Here is a 22,174-nt window from a genome sequence, read left to right on the forward strand (position 1 = left end):
AATTATAATTGGATATTATTAAATCTGACATAAAATAAACCAACTATTACAATGCAATCAAGGAAAAATTCTCAGTTTACCTTTCACACTTTTGTGCTTCGTTTTGTTGCCTGAGCAGGTCAACTTCATTCTGCAGTTCGTCTTTTGCACCACACAGTGCCTTTACGTTCTGGACAATGTCACCCACTGACAGTTCATCGCCGTCGATCACAGCCAAGCCACCACTTGTAACAGCTTTCCTTATGTCTGTAAAGAAATAGGTTTTATATTGATATTTCCAACACGCTTATCGAGCATTTTTGTACAAGAACAACAATTTGTGTTTGCTAGAATTGTTTTTCAGGTTTTCTGATGACGATTTCAATTTAATTTTAACGTTTTAGTTTTTTCTAAATCATATTTAAACTCTTCTATTTGAAGTCAAGTTTGAATACGATTTCAATTGAATTCATCGTTTTAGTTTTTTTTATATCTAATTTAAACTCTATAATTTACGATCAGATCGGAAAACAATTTTCCTTAATCTCATCGATTTAGTGTTTTCTAAATATTTTAGTGTTTTTCTAACTCCTTAAATCTGATATTAAAGTGAAATTATCAAGCAACCAACACAAATAGCACTTGAAATTAGTATAAATTCCTCTTTGAAAAGCAAGGCAAGCGAATTAGCATTTTAAACGAGAGTGTGTCTACTGTCTATTACAATAGGCGAAATGTACATTTCATTAGTCACACCTCTCCCAATAGTCAAGCACCAGAAACACGTTATTACTGAGGTGGAATCGCGCTGTTCGCAGAATCTCACCCGGAATTTCGAGGGCTCTAGAAGGGCCGACGACTGACTCGAGACAGGATTGGAAAACTATGCCGAGGCCGTCTCTGCACTCGGAAAACTCCAAGACTGCATTGTTCTGCCTCAAGTAAACCAAACAATCTGTCAGAAGGCCACTTTGTGATGGCAGTGGGCTACAGGGCTTGGTCTAATGTAAGGAAGACAAGTCCCGTATTGCTGTCTGGACTGTGTTAAACATCGGTGCAGACTTGTCAGCACCTGTGCCTTGCCAGCCAAACTGTTGTCCACATAGTTAACGCAACAATTTATACAAAAAACATTCGAAGACTTTGGGTAGAAAATTTATAGTGTTTCAAAGACCTAAAATTTGGATTAATATAACGCGAAAACAAAACCGTACGAATGCCTTGGTCAACGCAATTGAAACTAGCTATTTAATGTTTTTTATCTGTGCATTCTAAACACATGACTTAAGCTGCACACAAAACAAATAAAAAATGACTTTTAAAGATTCTAGGACTTGGCGGCAACCCTGTGGCTACCATTCCCAAACTATAATCAGTAAGAAAATATTTTATTGCTCTGTTTCGCTTTCATGTTTATAGGCAATCAGGTAATCGTGAAATGCATATTAACGCAACGCAATAAATGTTAGGAAAATGGAAATACAGGTAGACTTTTAGACAGCATTCGTTAGTTTAATAAACAATTTCACACAATGAAAATTTGGGACATTGCTATACTGACAAAAACTGCCACTATACCTCTAACTAAGATAATACATAGCTGGACGGAAACAATTTATTCTTTATTAATTACCTAAGTAAAAGATGAATAGGTGTGTAAGTAATGCCAACATCCCATAGCGGATTGAACTGAGCTTGGTGGCCGTAAGCTTAGTAAATACTTTTAAGACACTTAAAGTAATGTACTGTTGAAATAAGCCGCATACTAAATTGACTGACCTTTCGTGAGCTCGTAACTTATATTTTCCTCTTAAAACTGGTAATCAAAATAAATCGACGATCGGTTTCTCAATGGTAACCAGGCTAAATCGACGACCAACTATGATCCTCGTTACCACTTCTCGACTAACAAAATTTCTGGTAACCAGGTTTCCAAACGCCTCAACCCTTTCGCTTAGTAACCGATCGCAGAATCGTAAGAGTGGTGATGCTCTAGTGTTACGCCGACACCAATCGGAAGGCATTGTTCCGAGATACAGGAATCGTGTCAGAGGGGCGTTCACTCGAGAGGAGCCAAACATTAGAACAATAATTGGGCATTGTGGTCAGATCGTGTAGCAGTGTCGGGTGGCACCAACTGACCAAGCTTCCGAAATATTTTAAAAATAGACAAAATACCACGATCGCGACAGATAGGGCGTTGTTCGCGTGTGTGTACGGAATACGGGGCTGTTTCTGTCATTCGCCGCACGAAAGCAGATTTCACCTTTTATGCTGTAGTACAATGCAATGTTTTGGGACATTTTTTGAATTCCTACTTCATGCCACACAAGTATCGTGTACCTACCAGAAAAAAATATGGTAATTTTATTTTTTAATTGAAATACACGAACTTACCTATTAAGATCTACTGCTGCAGTAATATAAAAAACTTACGAAGGCTGCAGATTGTCAAGAATGAACGATGCACACACATGAGTGTGTTAACAACTGCAATCTAGCCCTCCTGAAGCTTCTTTTTGACTAACGATTACGGCTTACGTATCATTAGTACACCGAATGTTTTCCTAAACATCGAAACATTACCTTTTAATGCTTGTTGCAAAACGAGGTTCTCTTCCGTCAGCGTTATTTTCAGGTCTTCATTTGCCTGAACGGATTCCCGCAGGCTTGTTTCCATCTCTGTAGCTTTGTTTTGCTGCTGTCGGATCTCAGACCTCATTTCTTCGATGGCGTTTTTGTGCACCTGTGCGGAAAATTTAAAGAGGTTGTAAAACTCGCTTGTATTTTGAGGAAAGGATAACAACATTCTGCCTTTATATAGTTAAAAGATGAAAATGAAATGATTTTATCCAAATTGATTAAATAGAATTACGTATTTCACTATTTTAAACATGTATCATTATTTTCTGGTACATTATTCAAAAAATCTACTTTATATTATTTTTATGCTGTTTTAAACTATTGTTAAGCGTAAAATTTAAGAAAATTATAGTAATAAATATCCTTTTCCGCACGGCTATACGTATGGTTTAAAACTTTAATATAACTAATCAGTAATGTGTGGCACTCATGTCAGAAACCGCAAAAGTTTCCCATATTTGTATTTTGTTGTTTTTACCTGTAGCTGCCTGTCTTTTGTTCTCAGTTTCCCCTTTAGTTCATCAACCTCGGCTGTAAGGTTGGAAATCTTCTGGAGACTTGCGGAGCTGCCACTTTTTGTTGAGTTTCCAGCGCCGGAAGGAGACTGTAACTGCAGCCTCTGGATCTGTTTGAAATGCATTTGCTAAAAATTATACCCTAAAATGCTATTTTTTTAAGGGATTGGCAAATGACTTATTTTGCACATGCGTAGGTTGACAAAGTTTTTTTCTCATAAGTTTGGTTTGTATTGTGCCAAATAGGTTTAAATACTTTCTGTGTCTAGCAAATGACAAAACTCTTTGAAGAAATGAACATAACTTAAGCAAAAATAATTTAAAAAAACTTTTCCATTTGTGCCTAAATCAATTAAGCTAGTTCCAAATCGACAACGTTTAATAATTTATGCAAGATGTGACTTGACATGTACCTCATTCTGGTACTGCCCGATGGTGTGGTTGTTGACCTCTTGCAAAGTTGAAAGTTCATGCTGGTGGTTTTCCGCTTCATTTCTCAACTTACTCTCCAATTCCTGAAAAAGTAAAACAATAACAATAAAAAGAGAAGTAAAAGGCAATTTGAATACACGTATGCAAAGTAAATATGAAGCCACAAAAATTTAAGCATTTCAAATATAAGATGTAACGAAAATATGACTCTGGCATATTGGTGTGATACAAAAAGGTGCGCGTTTATCCCAATTTTAGAATAAAAATAATGTAAAATGTTTTTTATTTATTTAAAGATCTAATCGCAAGGAACTCAATAGCAGAAAACACAAACATTTAAGCATGTCAAATATAAGATGTAGTGTGATTATGAATCTGGCATATTGGTGTGATACAAAAAATGTTGCGCGTTTATTCTAATTTTAGAACAGAAATAAGGTTAAACAATTTTGAGATGTAGGATTTTTTTAGAACATGGAGAGCTACAATTCATATGAAAAAAATGGGTAAAAAGGCTAACAGTCGATTGAAGCCCTCCCAGAACCAATTCTGCCACGGATGTGGAAGTCAAAAAATGACACAAGTGGTACTCGAACCGTGTTGGGACTATGACAGTTGGGACGGCATGCTTGCTTGGCCAGCTGGTCGCTTGTAGTCTTTTCGGGAAGCATATGTAAGCCCTTGAGTGTACAGGCCACTAGACTACACTCATGTTAGCTTTGGAAGTGCAGTGATGAGGGTCCCTGCTAATGCTTGACTGGTATAATTATACACAGGTGCAGGATTTGTGTCAGGCTGGGTTTGGAACCAACAAAGACATGAGTCAACGAGAATTGGCCAGGTTTGGTTTTGCCAGGAAACCAGAGGACACTAAACGTTTCTCTCTATGAGGGAATGCTTTACATTCAAATTAGGAACACGCTGGCCGTGAACAATATTTTCTATCCGTTTTTCTTGGTACTGAGTACTGGCCTTAGTTAATCTATTTGAAATCAATATTAAAATATCTTACGTTAACTCTGAGTTGCAGGAAATCTTTGTTGTCATGTGAACTAGTCCCTTCCTGCAACAACAACAAAAGTTTAACTGTAATTATTTCATAATACAAATGAAAACCAGTAACAACAATTCAAAGAATAATTGAAAGTTCAAAGAAGAAATTGAGTGATTTTTTTTAATTTTAAGTGGATTTCACATTTATGTTTTTTTAAAATGACCTTAGGTGCGTGAAATCATTTTCAAAACAAAGTACTCGCACCACCAATTTTTTTAAACAAAAGAATGCTTTACAAAACTAATGCGACATAACTTTACTCACATTGGTAGAAAGTGCTTTTTCCTTCCATTGTTCACACCGATTGGTCACGATGGCAAGTTGATCAGACAGTCGGTTGATCTCCCTCTGTGCGTTGATGACGTCATCAAACTCTGCCGCGTCGGCAGATCCCCCAGAAAGGGTCCTCCTGGAAGGAGAAGGATGCCGAAAGTCATCTTCGCGGAGAATTTGGAATCCGTCTTCGGATGAGCCGTTTCCAGATTCATGCTTCAATTTATCAATAATTTTCTGTGATAAAATAAAGATAGATGCTTTTTATTTAAATACAAAAATTGCAATAAAAAACTACCAAGAGAAAAAAATCTCTACTTGCACTGACAAATGTTTTTACCACTGTAAGTCAGTTAAAATAGCTGCTTTACTAGGGTTCACATATATGAACTTACAATTTTAAACAAGGAAATTAAAGTACATAGAACTGAAAAAATCAAAGCGGACAATCTATGTACTCGGTCTATCTGCAAAATAGCATTATTTGCGTTGGCCTTGTTAGTTAAAAGGCAACAGCACATTCTAGAGCAGTCAAACATCTTTAATGGGACAGTTTTATGTCACAGAAATGATCATTTTTAGGTACGTCATAAAAACTGCAAATGACAACCGCAATAATACAATACGACAAACACCCGACGTTAGAATTTTGCTGTTTAGAACATGTGTTTCCTTTAAAAAATCAAATAGATACATCAACCTTAAACAGAATCGAACTTTCGAAATGGTGTTTAAGGGAAGATTTGCATGTCAGGGATTTTACAGCAAGGCTTTTTACAATGCATATTATCCAAGTTACGAGTTTAGATCTTGCACTGTGACAAAAATACATGCTGAAAAGCGCTATACAAGATAGAGTTAGAATAACGCGACAAACGTACCGGTCGTTTACCATATTTAACTCCTGTATATTTCAAAGTACGTTGTAATTACTCTCTTACTTTGCGGTTTAACCTTGCCGTCTGTATGCTGCCGAATTGCATACGATCGGCGGGTCTCTCTCAGTCCTTTTTGCGTGGTCAGCGATTTCGCAACCGCACGATATTTTCGCCGAGGGTAAACTAGGGCAAATAAAATCCCCATAGCCTGTTTTCCTCGTTTCGGCATAGCTGAATCGCAAATAGGTCAACATTTAGAGCATACCTACCCTTTGCAAGTTAAAAACGCGGACCAAAAGCACATACTGGCAAATAACAAATAAACGGCTCTCAAAAACGACCAGATGGCAAGACATCACAAACTAGCAACGTGAAAAACTATTCTCATAACCTGTTCGAGCACAATTTGCTAAACAGTTTAAAGTTATGTACCTAGAGGCGCAAACCATGTCTGCAAATAGCCCAGTCATGGGCCTCTCACCTAACAGAAGGGGTACACCTGTTTTGACCTTTTCCCGACTGGACTAAAATATTTTACCGTACCTACCTACACAGACTTAATGGAACGTGTCGTGCGGCTCAAACTCACTCCAACAAGCTCCGAACTGAAAAAAATCGAAGCGGCACTGGACAACAGCAGAAGCAGCAGCAGCTAAGTTTGAGCACACAAACGAAATAGCCAGCCGACGGAAGGCAAATGCCGGTTGTCGCCGGCGTACCGTACGACGCCTCTCTCTTTATCTGTATGCGCTGGCAAGTCGTACACGTGGTAGTTCTAAAAAAATAGGCGCGCGCCGTCCAGCTTTTTTTTATAAAGGGCGGCGACGGCCTGTGACGGTCCGCGGCGAGTAGCACTTGTTTGCGCTTTGGATCTCTTGAGGGCGCGCTCGTTTTTTTTGAGAGCTCGGAACTCGCCAGGGTTTTGCGCAAATGCTGCGAGCGAGCCTAGGGCTACAGAGGACCCCGACTTGAGTGCTGGGTTGAGAGGGTGCTCGAGCTACGGCCTTTTGCGCGTGTGTGTATGGCCCCTCTATGTTTCGTGCTCATGCTAATGTGTGTCGGCGTGGCGCTTTGTGAAAGAGCTCATGATTGGAACGTGTGTTTTTGTTTTATGTAACGCTGACGTGTTGCATTGCTGAAAGAGAATACGTGGAAAATCGGGGCCCATAAACGCACCTACGCTTTTCATAAAAGCTGAAAATTAGTAAGACGTAATAAGAATATCAAAGCCCATACAGAAGTTGGTAACATTTCAAATGTTGAAAAACGTCGTTCACAAAATGGTACCAAAATCTGTATTGGTTTTGATATTCTTATTACGTTTTACTACAACCTCCAACCTTTATGCTCCTTAGAAAATTGGTGTTTGTGAAAAGCGTCTCAATACAGTACTGAACAACTTTTTACGAACTATTTTTTAATTTAAATATCATTTTATTTCACCTTACTGCCAAATTTCACTTCTACTTTTTTACTTGCCGAGTGGAAAACTTTTGCTTGACATTTATTTTCGGACCCAAATTACGTTTTCGAGTCTATGGTAAAAACAACTACATGAAATTTGTTTGTTTTTGAATCCAGACTAAAATTTCTCAGTCGAAATTGCTCGAATGTGACGGCAGCCCTAAAAAGCTACGCGACCCGCTAGTAAAAAGCGCTGCGGTAATTTCGCCTTTCACAATTGACGATTCGTGAAAACATTATCGCCATGAACTTTAAATTAAGCAATCCTTCGCCTAGTTAACAAATGTCGAGGGGGAGTGTAAACAACACAATACCGTGAGTGCTAGTGTTCGCAAGATACCTGTTGAAACTAAAAACGGCACGTGATACAATAAAAGCGCGACCTGTGCAATCTAAAATCGCACGAAGTCTCGAGAGTCGAGACTAACAGAAAAACAAACGAATAAAGAGGGAATTAAAACAAGGCAAACACCTATATTGGAACGGTCAGGTTGGGGGTCGAAGAGTCAATGACGACGTGTGCACGCGATGCAGCTATGCCTAACAGCAATACGCAAGCTCATAAGAGCTACAGAAAATCCGTTGTGGCCTATGGGGCGAGTAGCTAATACTTATATAAAGACAAATTTAGGTTGGCTAAACCCGGATATAAATAAATAAAAATATAAACGTATTGATAAGAAATGGATGATGTGTCGAATTAGAAGTTGGATCCTATTGCGGCGTTACTAAATTACTATTTAGGCATAGTAAGAATGTTAAAGCCCATACAGAGGTTCATCATTTTAAACGTTTTGCAGAACTCTTTATTCATTTTCAATTTCTAAATCTAAAAATACTGAGTAAAGGGTTATTCGAAAGGTTAAAAAGGCTACATACTTCTGTATGGGATGTGATATTCTTACTATAAGTCTTGCTGCAATCTCCAAACATTATTCATCAAAGTATATAGCCAATTATGAGCAATTTTAAGCGAAATAAAATCTGTTCCGGAGTTTTAGAAGTGGCAAAGCGTTCTCTTCTTTACAACAGCTGGTCCCAGCGGTCCATTCAGACCGACGTCGACCTAAAGACAAACGCGGCGCCAAAAGGGAATTAAACCGTTACGATTTCGAAACCGCGCGATCTTATAGAGTAGACAAGAGGAGTAGACTTGACCGCGCTTCGAAATTGCTTCCTATTAGAAAACCACAACAGGCCAGTTTTCGTGGCCGCCTAGAAAATGCCCGGCCCAGGTATTTTGGGCTATTTTTGGCCGGTTTTATTTTTCGGCTCGATTTTTATTTCGGCAGAGATAATGACGTGTATATAACGTTACGAGTGGCCAAAATGCTATATGACGTCACAAATGGCCGAGCGATGTGTGACGTAAAATATTGCAAAATACTTTCTACCTTGAACATTTCAAAAAAAAAACTTGTGAAATACATAAACAATCCAAAATATGCGACCAAAATTTTAATCCCAATACTACAGTGGCGAAGCTTCGCTGCACTTCAATTATATACAAAATTCCGGTCGAGGTTTCGCGGAAAATTTACGCGAAAAAAAGCACTCCCCTTGTAACTTTGGGCGCAACGGAATCTGGCACAAAACTAAACTTCATCAGCCGGGCCCATTAGCGCCGAGCAACATTCCGAAAATTCCCGAATCCGTCGCATCACGCGTTTTGGAAAGCGGGCGATATTGCGCGGCAAGTGCAAAACAACACCTCAGCACTACTTCTACATACAGACTTATGATTGACCAAACTCTTTTTTTTGCAGAAGTTTCTTCCCTAAAAAAAGCCAACACTGCACTACAGACACTACAATTAGGAATGCACCGGGTAGTATTATCGCTTCTAGTCCGATACTAGAGTAACATCGGTACCGATATTCATTAATTTATGCTTTTTGTTGAGTGTTTGCAGCCTTTTTCGCGGCACTCCAAAAATCCGAAGCGTTTTTCCTCAATGAAATTTTGCCAAGAGTACAAAACATATAAAAAAAACGAATTGAATGATTATGACTGATGTCAGTGTCTTTCTCTCAAAGTTTTTCAATTATTTTGAGCAATATTAGTCTAACCAATAAAATTGCGGCACACTGCAGTCCAAAATTTTGAGTCAGATCCATAGATTAAGAAACACTGATTCAGGCAATGGTTTGCGTTTCAATGTTAGCGTCTTCTACCTTGAAAAAATACTTCCACAAAATGGTAATAAACGGTCAAATCTAGAACCTTACCAAGCATCTAACGCAATTCTAATATAACCACTAAAATACATTAACTTTGGTCATTTCAGTTTGATCAACTTCGCTTAATTAAACATAGTGTCGTAATCATTTCGAATCGAACACATTTTTGCCTGAAATACTATCGGAACACGAAACGAAGCGTCGAACATTCCTGACTGCTAACCCTGTTAGCGAGTGTCGGACACACATACCGCAGATGTAAAACACCACTAGTGCAAAGTGTTGGATCCGGCGATGGGCGGTTGAGCCCGCGCTATAGGCTGGCCGATCATAAATATTTTAAGCGCCGTAGCTGACTTTTAATATGCGCAAGAAAACCGCTCGCGTTTTTTTTTTTGTTGCTCGTTTTGCGAACTCCGATTCGGGTGAAACTTGAGAAGCGGGTCTTTGTCGGTTCTTGTTGGCGAAAATTTAGGCCGTTTTGTCTGAGGAACGAGATAAATACTGTAGGAATATTTGGAATGCAAAAAACTCCATAATGCGGGACTATTGCATTAGGACATAGTTCTCAAACTTATAAACTGCGATGTTTTATTGATCCGGGGTCCCCTGTAATTCAAAAACTTGAAAAGAACACATAAACACAATTTTCTATTTTGAGTTGCCTTTGTACCCTGGAATTTTCGGGAACCACGGTACTAGGTTATTCTATTTTTTGTAATAGATATGTGACATTATTAACAATATATAACAATTTTACCAATATTTAGACAATTTTTTAGCTAATAGTTGAAATATTAACTGACAAACCTTTCGGCCCAAAACATTGCCAGGAAGACATTTATCGCATTTTCAGTATTTATCAGATCGGCAACGAAACTGAATATCATTACGAGAATTTAACGTAAAAAATCGCTAGTGATAAATCAAATCTTGGCGCTTTTAAGGTTACTCACAGAGTAGTTATCGTTTCATTCCAACTGAAGTACTAAAAAAAACGTTTGCCGAACAACTAGGTAAGTCTAACAACAAAAACTTAAACGAGCTTCATTCGTAAACAACGGCGTCACATTTTGGCTGGGAGTTTACTTCTCTGCAATCCACATTTAGCGAATGACCAAACAGAAGGCCTGTTCCCAACGCAAAAAAAACTTGCGGAAACATGAACAGCAACTTGTCATATCGTTTCGACAAAAAGGAAACGCTGTTGGCAGTGTAACAGCCCACTCAAACTGAAAACGCATTTTCACGGCGATTTTTCCCGCTAGTTGGCTGAGTGCGACAAAAAACACCGAAAAGCACTAATTACAAAGCGGCATTGTCGACTAACCAACGCCCGAATTGTGTTAATAAAAAGAGCCGGCGTTACCGACAAAGGTCTGGCTTATTTCAAGCGATTCTGCTCGAATCAAGTTGCAAGAAAGAAGAAAGTAAATCTCGCTTAACAGAAACAGATCTCAAGTGATCTATTTAGGGCAGTAGGGAAGATAAGACCTTTCACGGCACGCTGCTATAGCTCCTGCAACACACGACTTGCCGTTGTTGTTGAAACAGGGTCTGGTTATTGTGCAGTCGCTTTCATTGTGCGAGATGAGTCGACGCCCTGCCAATTGCTATGCAAACTAGAATCTGGTTTAGCTTTTCAATAGGCCTGGACGTGACCCTTTATGCTTGGAAGTACTAACTGCAATTAAGCACATTCTGGATCTAAAACGACTTGCACATCAAATTCTTGCGTACGTTTAAGAAACGATTTTACCATTTGGAAGTATATTTCTTTCCTTTGCAGTGAGTTTAAACCTTAAATATGTCAGACATGATCGTGTTTGAAGTCTAAATCTGCCAGAAACACATTATCAATTTCAATAGACGCCTACTCACCAGTCACCACCATGGCCCGTTCAAAACAAGGTACAATGAGCAGAAAACTTATAAAATCACCTTATTAAGTAAAATTCTGAAGACATTATTAACGTTAGACAGCAAGGTAGGGTAACAACACAATACAAACTTTCGAATACAACGTTTTTTTACATGGTAGGAAAAATTCTAATCAGATAAGCTCAAATTTCTATACAACTCCATGTTTTTCTATACCTATTGATTTTTTCTATATCTATTGACCTTAACTTGGTTAAACGCAGAAAACAAAAGTTCAGCGCTGCTCTACTACTATCGCATTGCAAGCATATTCGTTTCGTTAAAAATACAATCTTATTCTCTTTTTAAAGCAACGGCATCCGTTCACTTTCAAACCACAAAGTTTGTCGTTTCCAAATTTCTTCTTACCTTTCGCAAAAAGCACAGCAGAACCACAAACAAACGCATAAACAGCTTGAAGCACAATTTAAAAGACACAAGTAAAACGAAAACAGCCCCCTGCCGTCCTTGGGGCGTTTCGCTTGGCTTGGTGGGCCTTGCGTAACGGGGTAAATGTGCGTGACCCCACCGCACCCCGCGTTCTGCCTGCGTCAACCCATAGTTGGCAGGGTGTCGATGACGTTTTGCCACGCGCGACGAATCCGAAAAATAAGTGAGAGCGTGAAAACATTTTGGTTGTATGGTTTAGATCTTTAAAATGCAAAATTAAAAATTAAAATGTCAAACTAAGAAAAAAATTCGGAGCATAATGGTTGGAGGTTGTAGTAAGACGTAATAAGGATATCAATGTCCATACAAAAGTAGGTATCATTTTGAACGTTTCGAATAACTCTTTATTGATCTTGAAAATAAATGAATAGTTATTCGAAATGTTCAAAATGATTCCTACTTCCAGTGTGGGCTTTAAAATAACAAATAATTTGCGAAAAACAGACACTCGGTACAACTGTTAGCCTTATGTCTCGTTGTTAGACTGTATTTCTTGCATCTGGCCTGTGCGTACAATTAACCGTACCCTGACTCCAAAATAATAAATTCTGCGCAAAGGTTTGAACAACCTACACCACGAATAGTCAACTAAACAAATATTAGAATTTTCTTTTGTATAACAGAATCTGCCTAAATCCGGATGGTAAAAAACAACGATAAAGATTTCACTATTAGTGAACTAAAACATAATGACCTGTTTAAAAAACTAGTACAGTGTTCCTTAATCTTATTTAACGGTCGTTTGGCTTAAAATATACTGCCGCAATTACGGTAGAAATTGTCAGTGTTTATTATTTTTTGAGGTATAAGTAGAGCAAACCAACTTTAAGATCAATTTTGGATTTTTATACTTTTTTTACAAGAGGCAGAACGAAGGTCGATAGTTAATAACAAGCTTTCCAGTCGAGTTGCCTGCAAGCCAAAGTACGAGTTGTTATCCTGCAAAAACTCCTTTCAATAACGCGTTCCACATTTTAGCCCCGATGTACAAAACCAGTAGCTTTGTCAGCAAATCCGCACGACAACAGCAGTAGGCAATGACTTCTACCGACTTTCGTAACGGCCAGCGGCGCCCTTTGAAGCGGTCGCAAATTTGTTAGGGCCAACAGCATCAGCAGGGTGCTGATTTGTGCTGAATTGACGTGGATTATGCCGCAAAGCTTTGAAAATTGCCAATTGGCGACCCGCCTGTTGGCTATGAAAGCGGAGAAAGGTAAAGAAAAGCTTAGGCGGAAAACTAGAGTTCGTTAAACCGAAGGGGCGTTCGAAAGAAGCTATTTTTGTTCTTGTTTTGACGTACATCGAAAAGCAATAAGCTATATGGAGATTTAACACAGGCATACATATATATCGGATATCAGTATAGGAATAAATAGTCAAGTATCGGAAATCGCTGATTTACACACCAATAAAAGGTTTAAAACGTTTTGGCTGTACTACATATGGCCGAAAAACTAAGTTTTCGGTTGCGTAATGCCGCTGAATTTGAGTTTTAAAAGTAGCTGGGACAAAAATAAATCTTCAAGCGGCGAAAAAATAAACGTCTCCCGACGGCCAAACCAATCAAAACAAACATTAGACCCCCGAGCAGAAAACCTGTTCCAAACTCTGGACTATTTTGGAGCTGTCTTGTAGAGGATTTACAAGATTTTTTGCGGCCATATGTAGTTAATGGCCTCGCGGGTGTTGGTTGGTTGGGTTGCTGACCCGATATACGTCATCATTTACGTAAGCCGACCATGACTTGACCTAAGTTTACTTATGTTAATGGTTTAAAGACTTGACTTGACTTAACTTGACTTGACTTAGGTCATGACTTATACAATAATCTAAAGTGATATACTTCAAAACATTCGGAAAAATAGGTTATTTATCTAATTATTAAGACACGCAAAAAATTGTTACCATTTGATTTGGTTTTGGTCTTTGCTATGCTAATATTAACTTGAGATTAAATCAATTTACTCATTAGATTAACATTATTTTTGGTGCAAATTCATGGAATTGGCTTGTAATGCCCTAGAATGCATGTGTGACTTGACTAGTTATTTATTGAAAATCATTTAGTAATTTTAAAAGGACTTGCTCACAACGCTGATTGGCTGTTTTTGCTTGTCTCTGTTAAAGCAATAGCAGCACTCCATCATACTTTCTCGTATTATTCCAGTGCAACTGTTTGCACAGCGCCTGATTTACGAATTGACAAAAACATGCGAGACTTTTGAGTGAAACTTGTCGAAAAGAGAGCGACATCCATGGGAATCATATAGAAAAGACAATACAGGCGTCGGATGATGACCTGTTGAACATCCAGGGTTTTCAATAGCGCAGTGGACAGATTAACACCGATGTGCTACTTTTCTGCAAAAAAACGGGGGGAGCGGATATGATCGCCCTCAAGTATTTCCGCACAACGAAACTACACACCGAGGGCCTATTTCGGATGAGACGCACTCGGGAGAACAAAAAGCAGCTGAAGGGCTCGTCGTTTCGTGCGAGCCTCGCGATCCTCAAACATCGATCAAACGCGTCAAGGCAAAAAACGGGGACACGACATCACGATTTTTATGAAACCGCGCTTGGCCAGACAGCGATCTCCAGTCCCAAACGGTTATGACACAATCTAAAAGCAAACAAGACGACCGGGGCGGCTGGAGGCCCTCTACACTCGAGACCCGGATGTAAGTGCGAGAGAGGCCGGCCCGGATCCGGATTGACACGCCGATCGATGGTTGCCAAGGTTACCGCGTCGCATCCGGGTCCGCAAAGTGTCGCGATGTGTTGTGGAGGGCACTTTGGGATATTTTTTTTTCGTTTTTTAGGGTGTGTTTGGCAGGGACAAGCCGGAAACAAAAACGCGAGAGAAAATTGGAAACTGTTGCTTGTGCCGGACTAATACAGTACTCCAAAACCGATCTTTTCCATAATGTAAAAAGTATTCAATTTATGACAAATAATACTTTTTGTCAGAGTTTAAGGATAACATCTCATAATTCGCCACGCTCTTAACCAAATTGCCTGAGTCATTTTTCATGATTTTCAGAGTTTGCCTAAGTCACTACTTGTTACCATCCCCATCCGTAGAAAAAGTGCCCAAGTCATTTTCATTATCATTGTCAAAGTTTCAAATCAACGCATAACTTGCCAAGTTACACGTTTAAGGGCAATTACTTCCAGATTACGAATCATTGGACTACTTTATAAATTACGTTGTCTTTGAGTGTAAACTGAAATTGTCTATACACAATTGCTTGTCCAAAACCAAATTTTGGTTTCAGTGCCAGTCAACTTATTTACATACAAAGTCCCAACTTTATACTTTATGGTGAAGAGAAAATAATATTAACCACGGCTAACGACACGAAACGTATTCGCCCGACGCTTTCCAATTTTCTTTACAACAAAAGCAATCCAGCAACATTTCTTTAAAAAAAAAACAATAATAAACAAAAAAATAAAGCCAACTTCAGTTCACCAGAGTTTGCAAACAACAACACCTTCCCTGAATTCATAACGAACGGGTGTTTACACCTAACGCACTGTCCCTTGGGCTCCATTGGCTGGAATGTTGAAATCCAGCCAATTCTAATTCGATGTTGGCTTGGCAGTCAACAGTTCTTTGTAGTGTTTTGAATTTTGAAAAGACGACGCCCAATGTTCTATTCACCACGACGAGAAACTTTCTGAAGATTTATTGTTTTTTTATTATCAAGATAGTTTCATGAGACGGAGAAAACAGCTTAGTTACAAATTTCTAAACTTAATTAAGAGCCATACAGGCAAAGGCCACCTATTTAAAATTTTATTACTTTGACCTGATGACGCACGGTTGTGCGAAAGCTTGTCAAGATTTTAATACAATTTGTCTTCACTAAATATAGTGCCACCTGCTAACCCTATTTGAAATTGGACAAATACAGCCATTTATAAGGTATACAATGACCGCCATTCTTGCTATTGGGGAAAAGAGGACACCAGCTCTTCGACGCCTTCTTATTTTGATTAAAAACGGCGCCACATTGATCAGTCACCACGAAGATCAAAGTCCATTCAGTTTAATTGTGTTTGACAAGACGATAGTTACGGGAGACAAGGAAACGTGAGAGTTACAAATTTCAAACTTTAATTGAAGTAATCCAAATGGCGACGACCTATAAAGAGACTCTTTTTCTCGCCATTAAGAAATAAAAATAAGCACCTGTGTAGAGCATTGGCCGTCAGAGACACGCCATCCATCTCAAGACAGCAAAAAAGTTGGAAGAAGCGAACGGCAGAAAGGAAACGGAACACAAGACCGGGCGAAATCGGACGCCTGAGAAAGGAGCAAGGTATAATGGCGCCGGTGCCCGGTTACGGCGTCTGCCCCATTCAGGCCTGCGTGTTTGCGGCTCTAATGCGGCCCGCGTAACACTTTCATTTGCGAGCGATACAAAGGCGACAAAGGAACCTGGTCTGTGTACAGCTTTGAGTTTTTCGCGAGTCGTACAGTGTTATGTTACGCACCTCAATTCTGTGTCCGAACCGAGATCCGTCAATGAATGGCGCGCCAACCGCAAAAAGAGAAGCCCGCGGCCGCCGCGTTCAAATTTCCCGCCCGTTTCGCTGCGCCGCTCCGGACGGACCCTGGCGCTCGGGATTTTTGCCCACCCCCTTGGGGAAACGGGGTCGGCTCGAGCGGCGGTCAACAGCTCTCGATCCGACTTTAAAAGCTCTAGGGTCCCTCGAGGGTTGTGTCATGGTGCTTGATTTGCCGCGCGCAGCTATTGGATTCTTCTCTCTCTCTCTTGCGCTCTTTTTTTTCGCTTGCAGTGTGTGACAAAACTGGGTCGCTGGGTCGTCCGTTTAAGTTAGGGCGACTACTTATATTGCGCTAGTTTTTCTGGCCATTACATGGCCACGAATCTGTTGCTGCCAGATATTGTATTAATTGTTAACTTGTTCTTCCGGCATTATATTTTTTAACATTTAAACTAAAAGTATCGACGTTTCAATAACATATACAGGAAATCTTTAACGGGGCAAATATATTGCAAAATCGGTATATTTAATAAATATATTGCGGAAAGAACAAGTTCATAATTTATTTCACTGCCAGTACCTGAATGGTTTCTTTGGAGCTACAATAATGGGTTGAAAATTGCACCTGTCAACCCGAAACTGGCAAACTGAAAAATCGCAAAACAAAAGAAAGAAATACTGTTGTTTTCTTTGCTTGATGAAAAAAACACCACCACAGTCACATCATACTTTTTTTTATTTTTTTTTTTTTATTTAACAGTATTTAATAATATTTCTTACTATCTTCGGACAGAATATGTAAAACACCCTTTTCTGCTTTTTAAGTGGCCTTCACGAAAAGCATTTTTTGCTACTTTACAGCTTAATTTACCGGACTAGATCATAGAAAAAAAGTCGCAAAGCACAGCAAGAGCCGCAGCCTGCCTGAAAGATTTTCTACCAATAAGCGACACAACGCTTTCGCCTCCTTAAAATTCGAGCTGTCGTCCCTTGAGGCGCGGGGAAGTTTTGCACCGCAGTATTTACATGCAAGGAAAAAACGCCCCGTGCTTTGGCCCGGAATGGCGTCGCTCGGCAAACATAAAACCGCGAGAAGTTTAGTCAGGAGCGAAAAGGCGAAACGCAAACATCAGCTTCCGTGTCGCGTATTTTTTCGTGTTGCTTCAGAATTTACGTGGTCCAGGATTTGGCATGCATGCCACAGAATACTGACAAGAATGTCACATTTGGTTTTGTTGTGACTTCTTTTTGTTATATTTTTGAGTTGAACATACTTAGTGTTTTTTAAGTTTGGCTATTTTGACGTGCGCTTTGTTTTAGGGAAATTTTACTCATTTTTAAACTACCGGGATTAAATGAAAATAAGAATACGGAAATGGCAGGATTTGTGCTAACTTATAATGTAAGTCTATTATTAAACATTCAATTTTTTTCACGAATGGCTTTCAAAGAGAAAAAAAACATCGCCCAGGACAAAAGGTCAAGTTGAATCTCTAACCACGACTTGAAAACACAAATAACTTGCTATCGGAAATCCTCGCTTAAATACATTCGCTTTCTTGTGTTAAAACGCAAGTAGGTAAAGGCTGGCCAACTTCACCTCGCCCGTGCCAACATTCGTCACGCTTCGCCTGCAAACACGACAGAGCGTGACGGCAAACAAGGAGGCCTGCGAGGTCACGCACGAGTGGGCACGCGCGTAACTCGGTACGAACAAGGGACGTTAGGGGCGCCACGTGGATGAATGTGGCGAGGCCTTTTCAGCGTGAAAAGCGGCGCAACGTTGCTGGCAATCAATCTAAAGCAGTGGTCGTCAAACTGTGGGCCGCGGCCCAAATGTGGGCCGCAGATCCATTTTTAGTGGGACGCGAGTTACTTTCGAATAGACTAGTGTTATCAATTAGTTGTGGGCCGCGTGACAGCCGAAGATTTTTTTTGCCAACTTTAATTATATGTAAACGAAAAATGTTCGCGCTTCGTGCGTAAATTCTTCGTTATTTAGTATGTTTTACTTTATGATATGGCAGTGTTTTGGGCACAAGGCGCTTTGTAATAGTTCACCTTAAAATAAAATATCCTCAATTCGATAATGTTTACGTAGTGGTTTTACGTAGTGGACCTTCAATAGCTCTGAGAAGAGTTCTTTGGGCGGCGTCAAAAAAAGTTTGCCGACCACTGATCTAAAGCAACCTTTTACCACTTGCGGCACACCAACAGAGCTATAAACAATTCGACGGCACACCTACGAAATATATGTCGATCGGGACAACATCAGCAAATATCCAAGGCAACCAAGAGAAACAGGAACTATTCGTAGCGAAACGCGATGAAGGCGGCAAAAATTTTACGTCATTACATTTTTCTTTATCTTCTGATTTCACGGTTTTGAAGACTTTCGAAAATTTCGGAAGTAAGTGAAAGGCCTGTAAATTTAATCACATTGCAATAGGTTTTTAGAGAACAGAGGGCTTTTAATAGCATTCGAAAAGCGAAACCTGACATAGGTGCTTTTCAAAACAGCTGTCAAGACTTGTTATAATCACAAAATGCCAATAATATATTGACAATAATAGTTGGTTTGTGGCGCATAGTTAATCACCCTTTCCAATTTGGTGTGAAGTTTAAAAAACGTTGTTATATGTTTGTATTCTTGTTAGTTCCTTGCAATTAAATCAGTGAAATACAACGACAACACGGTACAGTTGGTTCATGATGAAACAATTGCAACTTAATGCAGCGACGTTTTGTCTAAAAAAATACCTTCTATCATAAGCAGATCTAATCATAGACTTCCAACCGACTATAGACTGTTTTTTTTATAAAAGATTTTTAGAATATCGAAAGTAGCCGACAAAAAAGCAAAACCTTGCTGGACAATAAATATACTAGAACCTGTTACACAACATTGAGCTTTGCGGATACGCCAAGTATCTGCTTCCACGTTCAACGTCCTATGGTCGAAGAGTTTTCACCAAAAAAAACGCTAAGTATCCACGCGACCGGCTTGTTTTCTTGTAAACACGAGCTTGGGCGGACTGACGGCCAATGTACGAGAATTGCGTGGCGGAAAAACTTAACGCACCGCAGCCTATTTAAGAAGCTGCGTAACGAAACGAAGAGTTGCAAAAAAACTTGTTCGGCTTTTTGGCTCCAATAGTAACTGATTTTTTTCACAGCGACTTCTTGAAATGCAGAAACAAAAAAATAGTTCGTCTTTTTTTTTTTACTACAATGACAACTACTTTTTTTCACTGTCACTTGAAAATGCAGTCACAAAGAACTTGTTCGATTTTTTGACTTCAATGATAACTCCTTTATTCAATGCCACTTGAAAATGCAGTTACAAACACTTTTCGTATTTTTGACTGCAATAATAACTTTTTATGCGACTTTGAAATGCAGTCTCTCACTTGTCTACAGTTGCATGCGAATTACATCGCACTACCCAAAGCCCGAAGTACACGTTTCATTTTGATAGCACTACTTTGTCATATTTTGTATAAAGCGGTCCGAACCAGTACTAAATAATTCATTACTTTAGTCAAATTAACAAACTAATTTAAATTCAGAAATTCAAGTAGAAAACGCTAAAACCCTATCAACGTGATTTTACTGAACTTAACTGATTAAACTGGATTAAATGACTACCCTAATTTGAATCAGCAATACCAGTCAAACCACAGCTATGACAACAGCCTAAAATCGAACGGGTACCGAAATTATGACTTGGTATAGTAAAGCAAATCTGATCTAAAATATCGGATTTTCGACAAAATATCTGAAGCGCATAGAAAAGTGTAAAGATCGCCAACTGCATTTTTTGTTATCTCAAACCTACTTTGAGTGCTGCGTAGGGAGAAAGCATATCCGACGGCGACATCTAAAGTTATTTGGCGACACGAAAGTTCTGTTTTGTGAGTTTTGGGGCATTCAGGTGAAATGTTGCGCGAAGCTTTGGATGCCGCCCACCCATTGTCGCAAAGTGCCTGCGGTAACAACAACGCTCGGTTGTTTAAAGATTTTTGTCACCTCACAATGTAAAATCAAAGCTAAACGTAAAAATCTGAAACTGTAAAGCGAGATACCCTGGTTACGACTTGCAAACTAATTTAGAATCGCGCAATAGTTATGTTTTCATCGGCGCCTACTTTTTTTTGTTTTGTTTTTTTTGTCCGGCAGAATAAGCGCGTACACTAGAACCCCATTGCGCAAACAGGGAAATTAGAAAAATAAAAAGAGATTTATTAGAAGATAATACAAATTTCGAGATAAATTAGCATTGCAGGTCGTCACAAATCGTAAAAACATTCAAAATGAAGTCTTTTCAAGAGGGATTATTGTCAATTCAGCGGACAATTGAGCTTGAAGGATCACCGAGCAGCTCTCTTGTGCCCACTAACGGTTTGAAATAAATCTGGTTCGAAAACGTTTTAATAACGGTTAGCAATTATACAACGTATTTCTGTTTAAAAACTAACCAACCAATATTACCGAGATATTTATATATATACAATATTACAGATATACATTCATAATGTCGCCAGACAGCTAGAAACTAGGCAGCCTTGGACTGGGTAAAAAGAAATCTGCACAGGCACCTTTTCAACAGGACAACTAAATCCAACAAACACGTTTAACGTTACTTTCTATCGCTTACGTTTATGTTTGAACGATCGTTTGAAATTCCCTAGAAGCTACGGAAAAAACTGAACGCAAAAGTCGATTGTGTCCAAATCCCTAGTTGAACGACAAAAACTAAAAGGCAGAAGGTGAGTACTTCCACCTTCTACTAGGCTGGCTTGGCTTCGACTGCCTTTAGGTTGTACAAGAAAGTGGCTGTTAATTAACTTCACCCAGCCGCAAGTGGCACGCTGTGTAAATACGCTCGAAACTCGACTGGATTAATCAAGATAGCACTGTTTGGATAGTTTTCTTTCTCGGAAACGTCATACAAAGGCGCTGTGACATTGAATGACTTGCCTTGGAGAATGCAAGGAATGTAGTTTTGCAAATGTACGAATCACCCATGTGGATAGCTAGCACTAAGTGTATTAATGCGGAAGTTTGCTGGAGTAGATGTTGCTAATAGACACGATTTACATCTTATGTCCGCATTTATAGACGTTGTGCACGAGATTAGTTTCTGACCCTTGGACCTGCATACAAAGACGTTAAGTAACGTACTGCGGCTAATTTGCAATCGACTTACAAACAGCATGGCAATAATTTTTTAACATATAGTGCAACATGTGGACGTTTTCATTACAGCTATTACTCTTTACGACGAGTTTTATTGAAGTATATTATCCCTTTTTGTGCAATCTATATCCATTATTATGTAAAATATACTTTAAACTAGTCAATTTATTTTCCATTGGAACAAACACCCTCAATATTTCAGACATCTGCAAAACTGGCAAATGATAAAAGACCACAATCACACAACTTCAAATAATGGAAAAAAACAAGTTGAAATAGATGGATCTTCACTTGTTCGCTATTTCACAAGAAAGCAGTACACAACAGCCTCACAGCATCTTACACACTTTTGATAGAAAGATAGACAGAGCTCCGGCAAATAAAACAGATATAAAACAGATGTCTATACAGCGTTTTGTGTACAGTTGCTTTATATTCAAATATGAAACAAATTGCGTACTGATAAAAACAGAATTAGAAAACTCTTATGGAATATGTTCGAACCTAGTGTGTCATTCAACAAGAACTTACAATTTAGCTTGATAATTGATTGATGACATTAACTGAAGATGATGCAAGCTCATATCGAAAGGTCTTAAAAATCAAGATGATGTCGATCTACTAGACCTCTTTGGCTTTGCAATTCATTATCAAGCTACACTACAGACG

General features: G+C 39.1%; 1 protein-coding gene across 1 annotated transcript in view; it reads right to left on the minus strand.

Annotated features, from left to right (window-relative positions):
• The window catches only part of LOC146139494 (uncharacterized), a 46,550-nt gene that overhangs the window by 22,862 nt on the left and 1,514 nt on the right, over positions 1-22,174 (minus strand). Inside the window, exons 4-9 of the mRNA XM_083392935.1 lie at positions 4,888-5,133; positions 4,582-4,632; positions 3,551-3,652; positions 3,101-3,247; positions 2,566-2,725; positions 81-246 (exon numbers count right to left, since the gene is read on the minus strand). Of these exons, the coding sequence (XP_083249061.1) occupies positions 81-246; positions 2,566-2,725; positions 3,101-3,247; positions 3,551-3,652; positions 4,582-4,632; positions 4,888-5,133 (872 nt within the window). The remainder of the gene's footprint in view (positions 1-80; positions 247-2,565; positions 2,726-3,100; positions 3,248-3,550; positions 3,653-4,581; positions 4,633-4,887; positions 5,134-22,174) is intronic.

Source organism: Ascidiella aspersa, chromosome 6, assembly GCF_963924565.1.
Source record: "Ascidiella aspersa chromosome 6, kaAscAspe10.2, whole genome shotgun sequence".
In the NCBI taxonomy this organism is placed as follows: Eukaryota; Metazoa; Chordata; class Ascidiacea; order Phlebobranchia; family Ascidiidae; genus Ascidiella; species Ascidiella aspersa.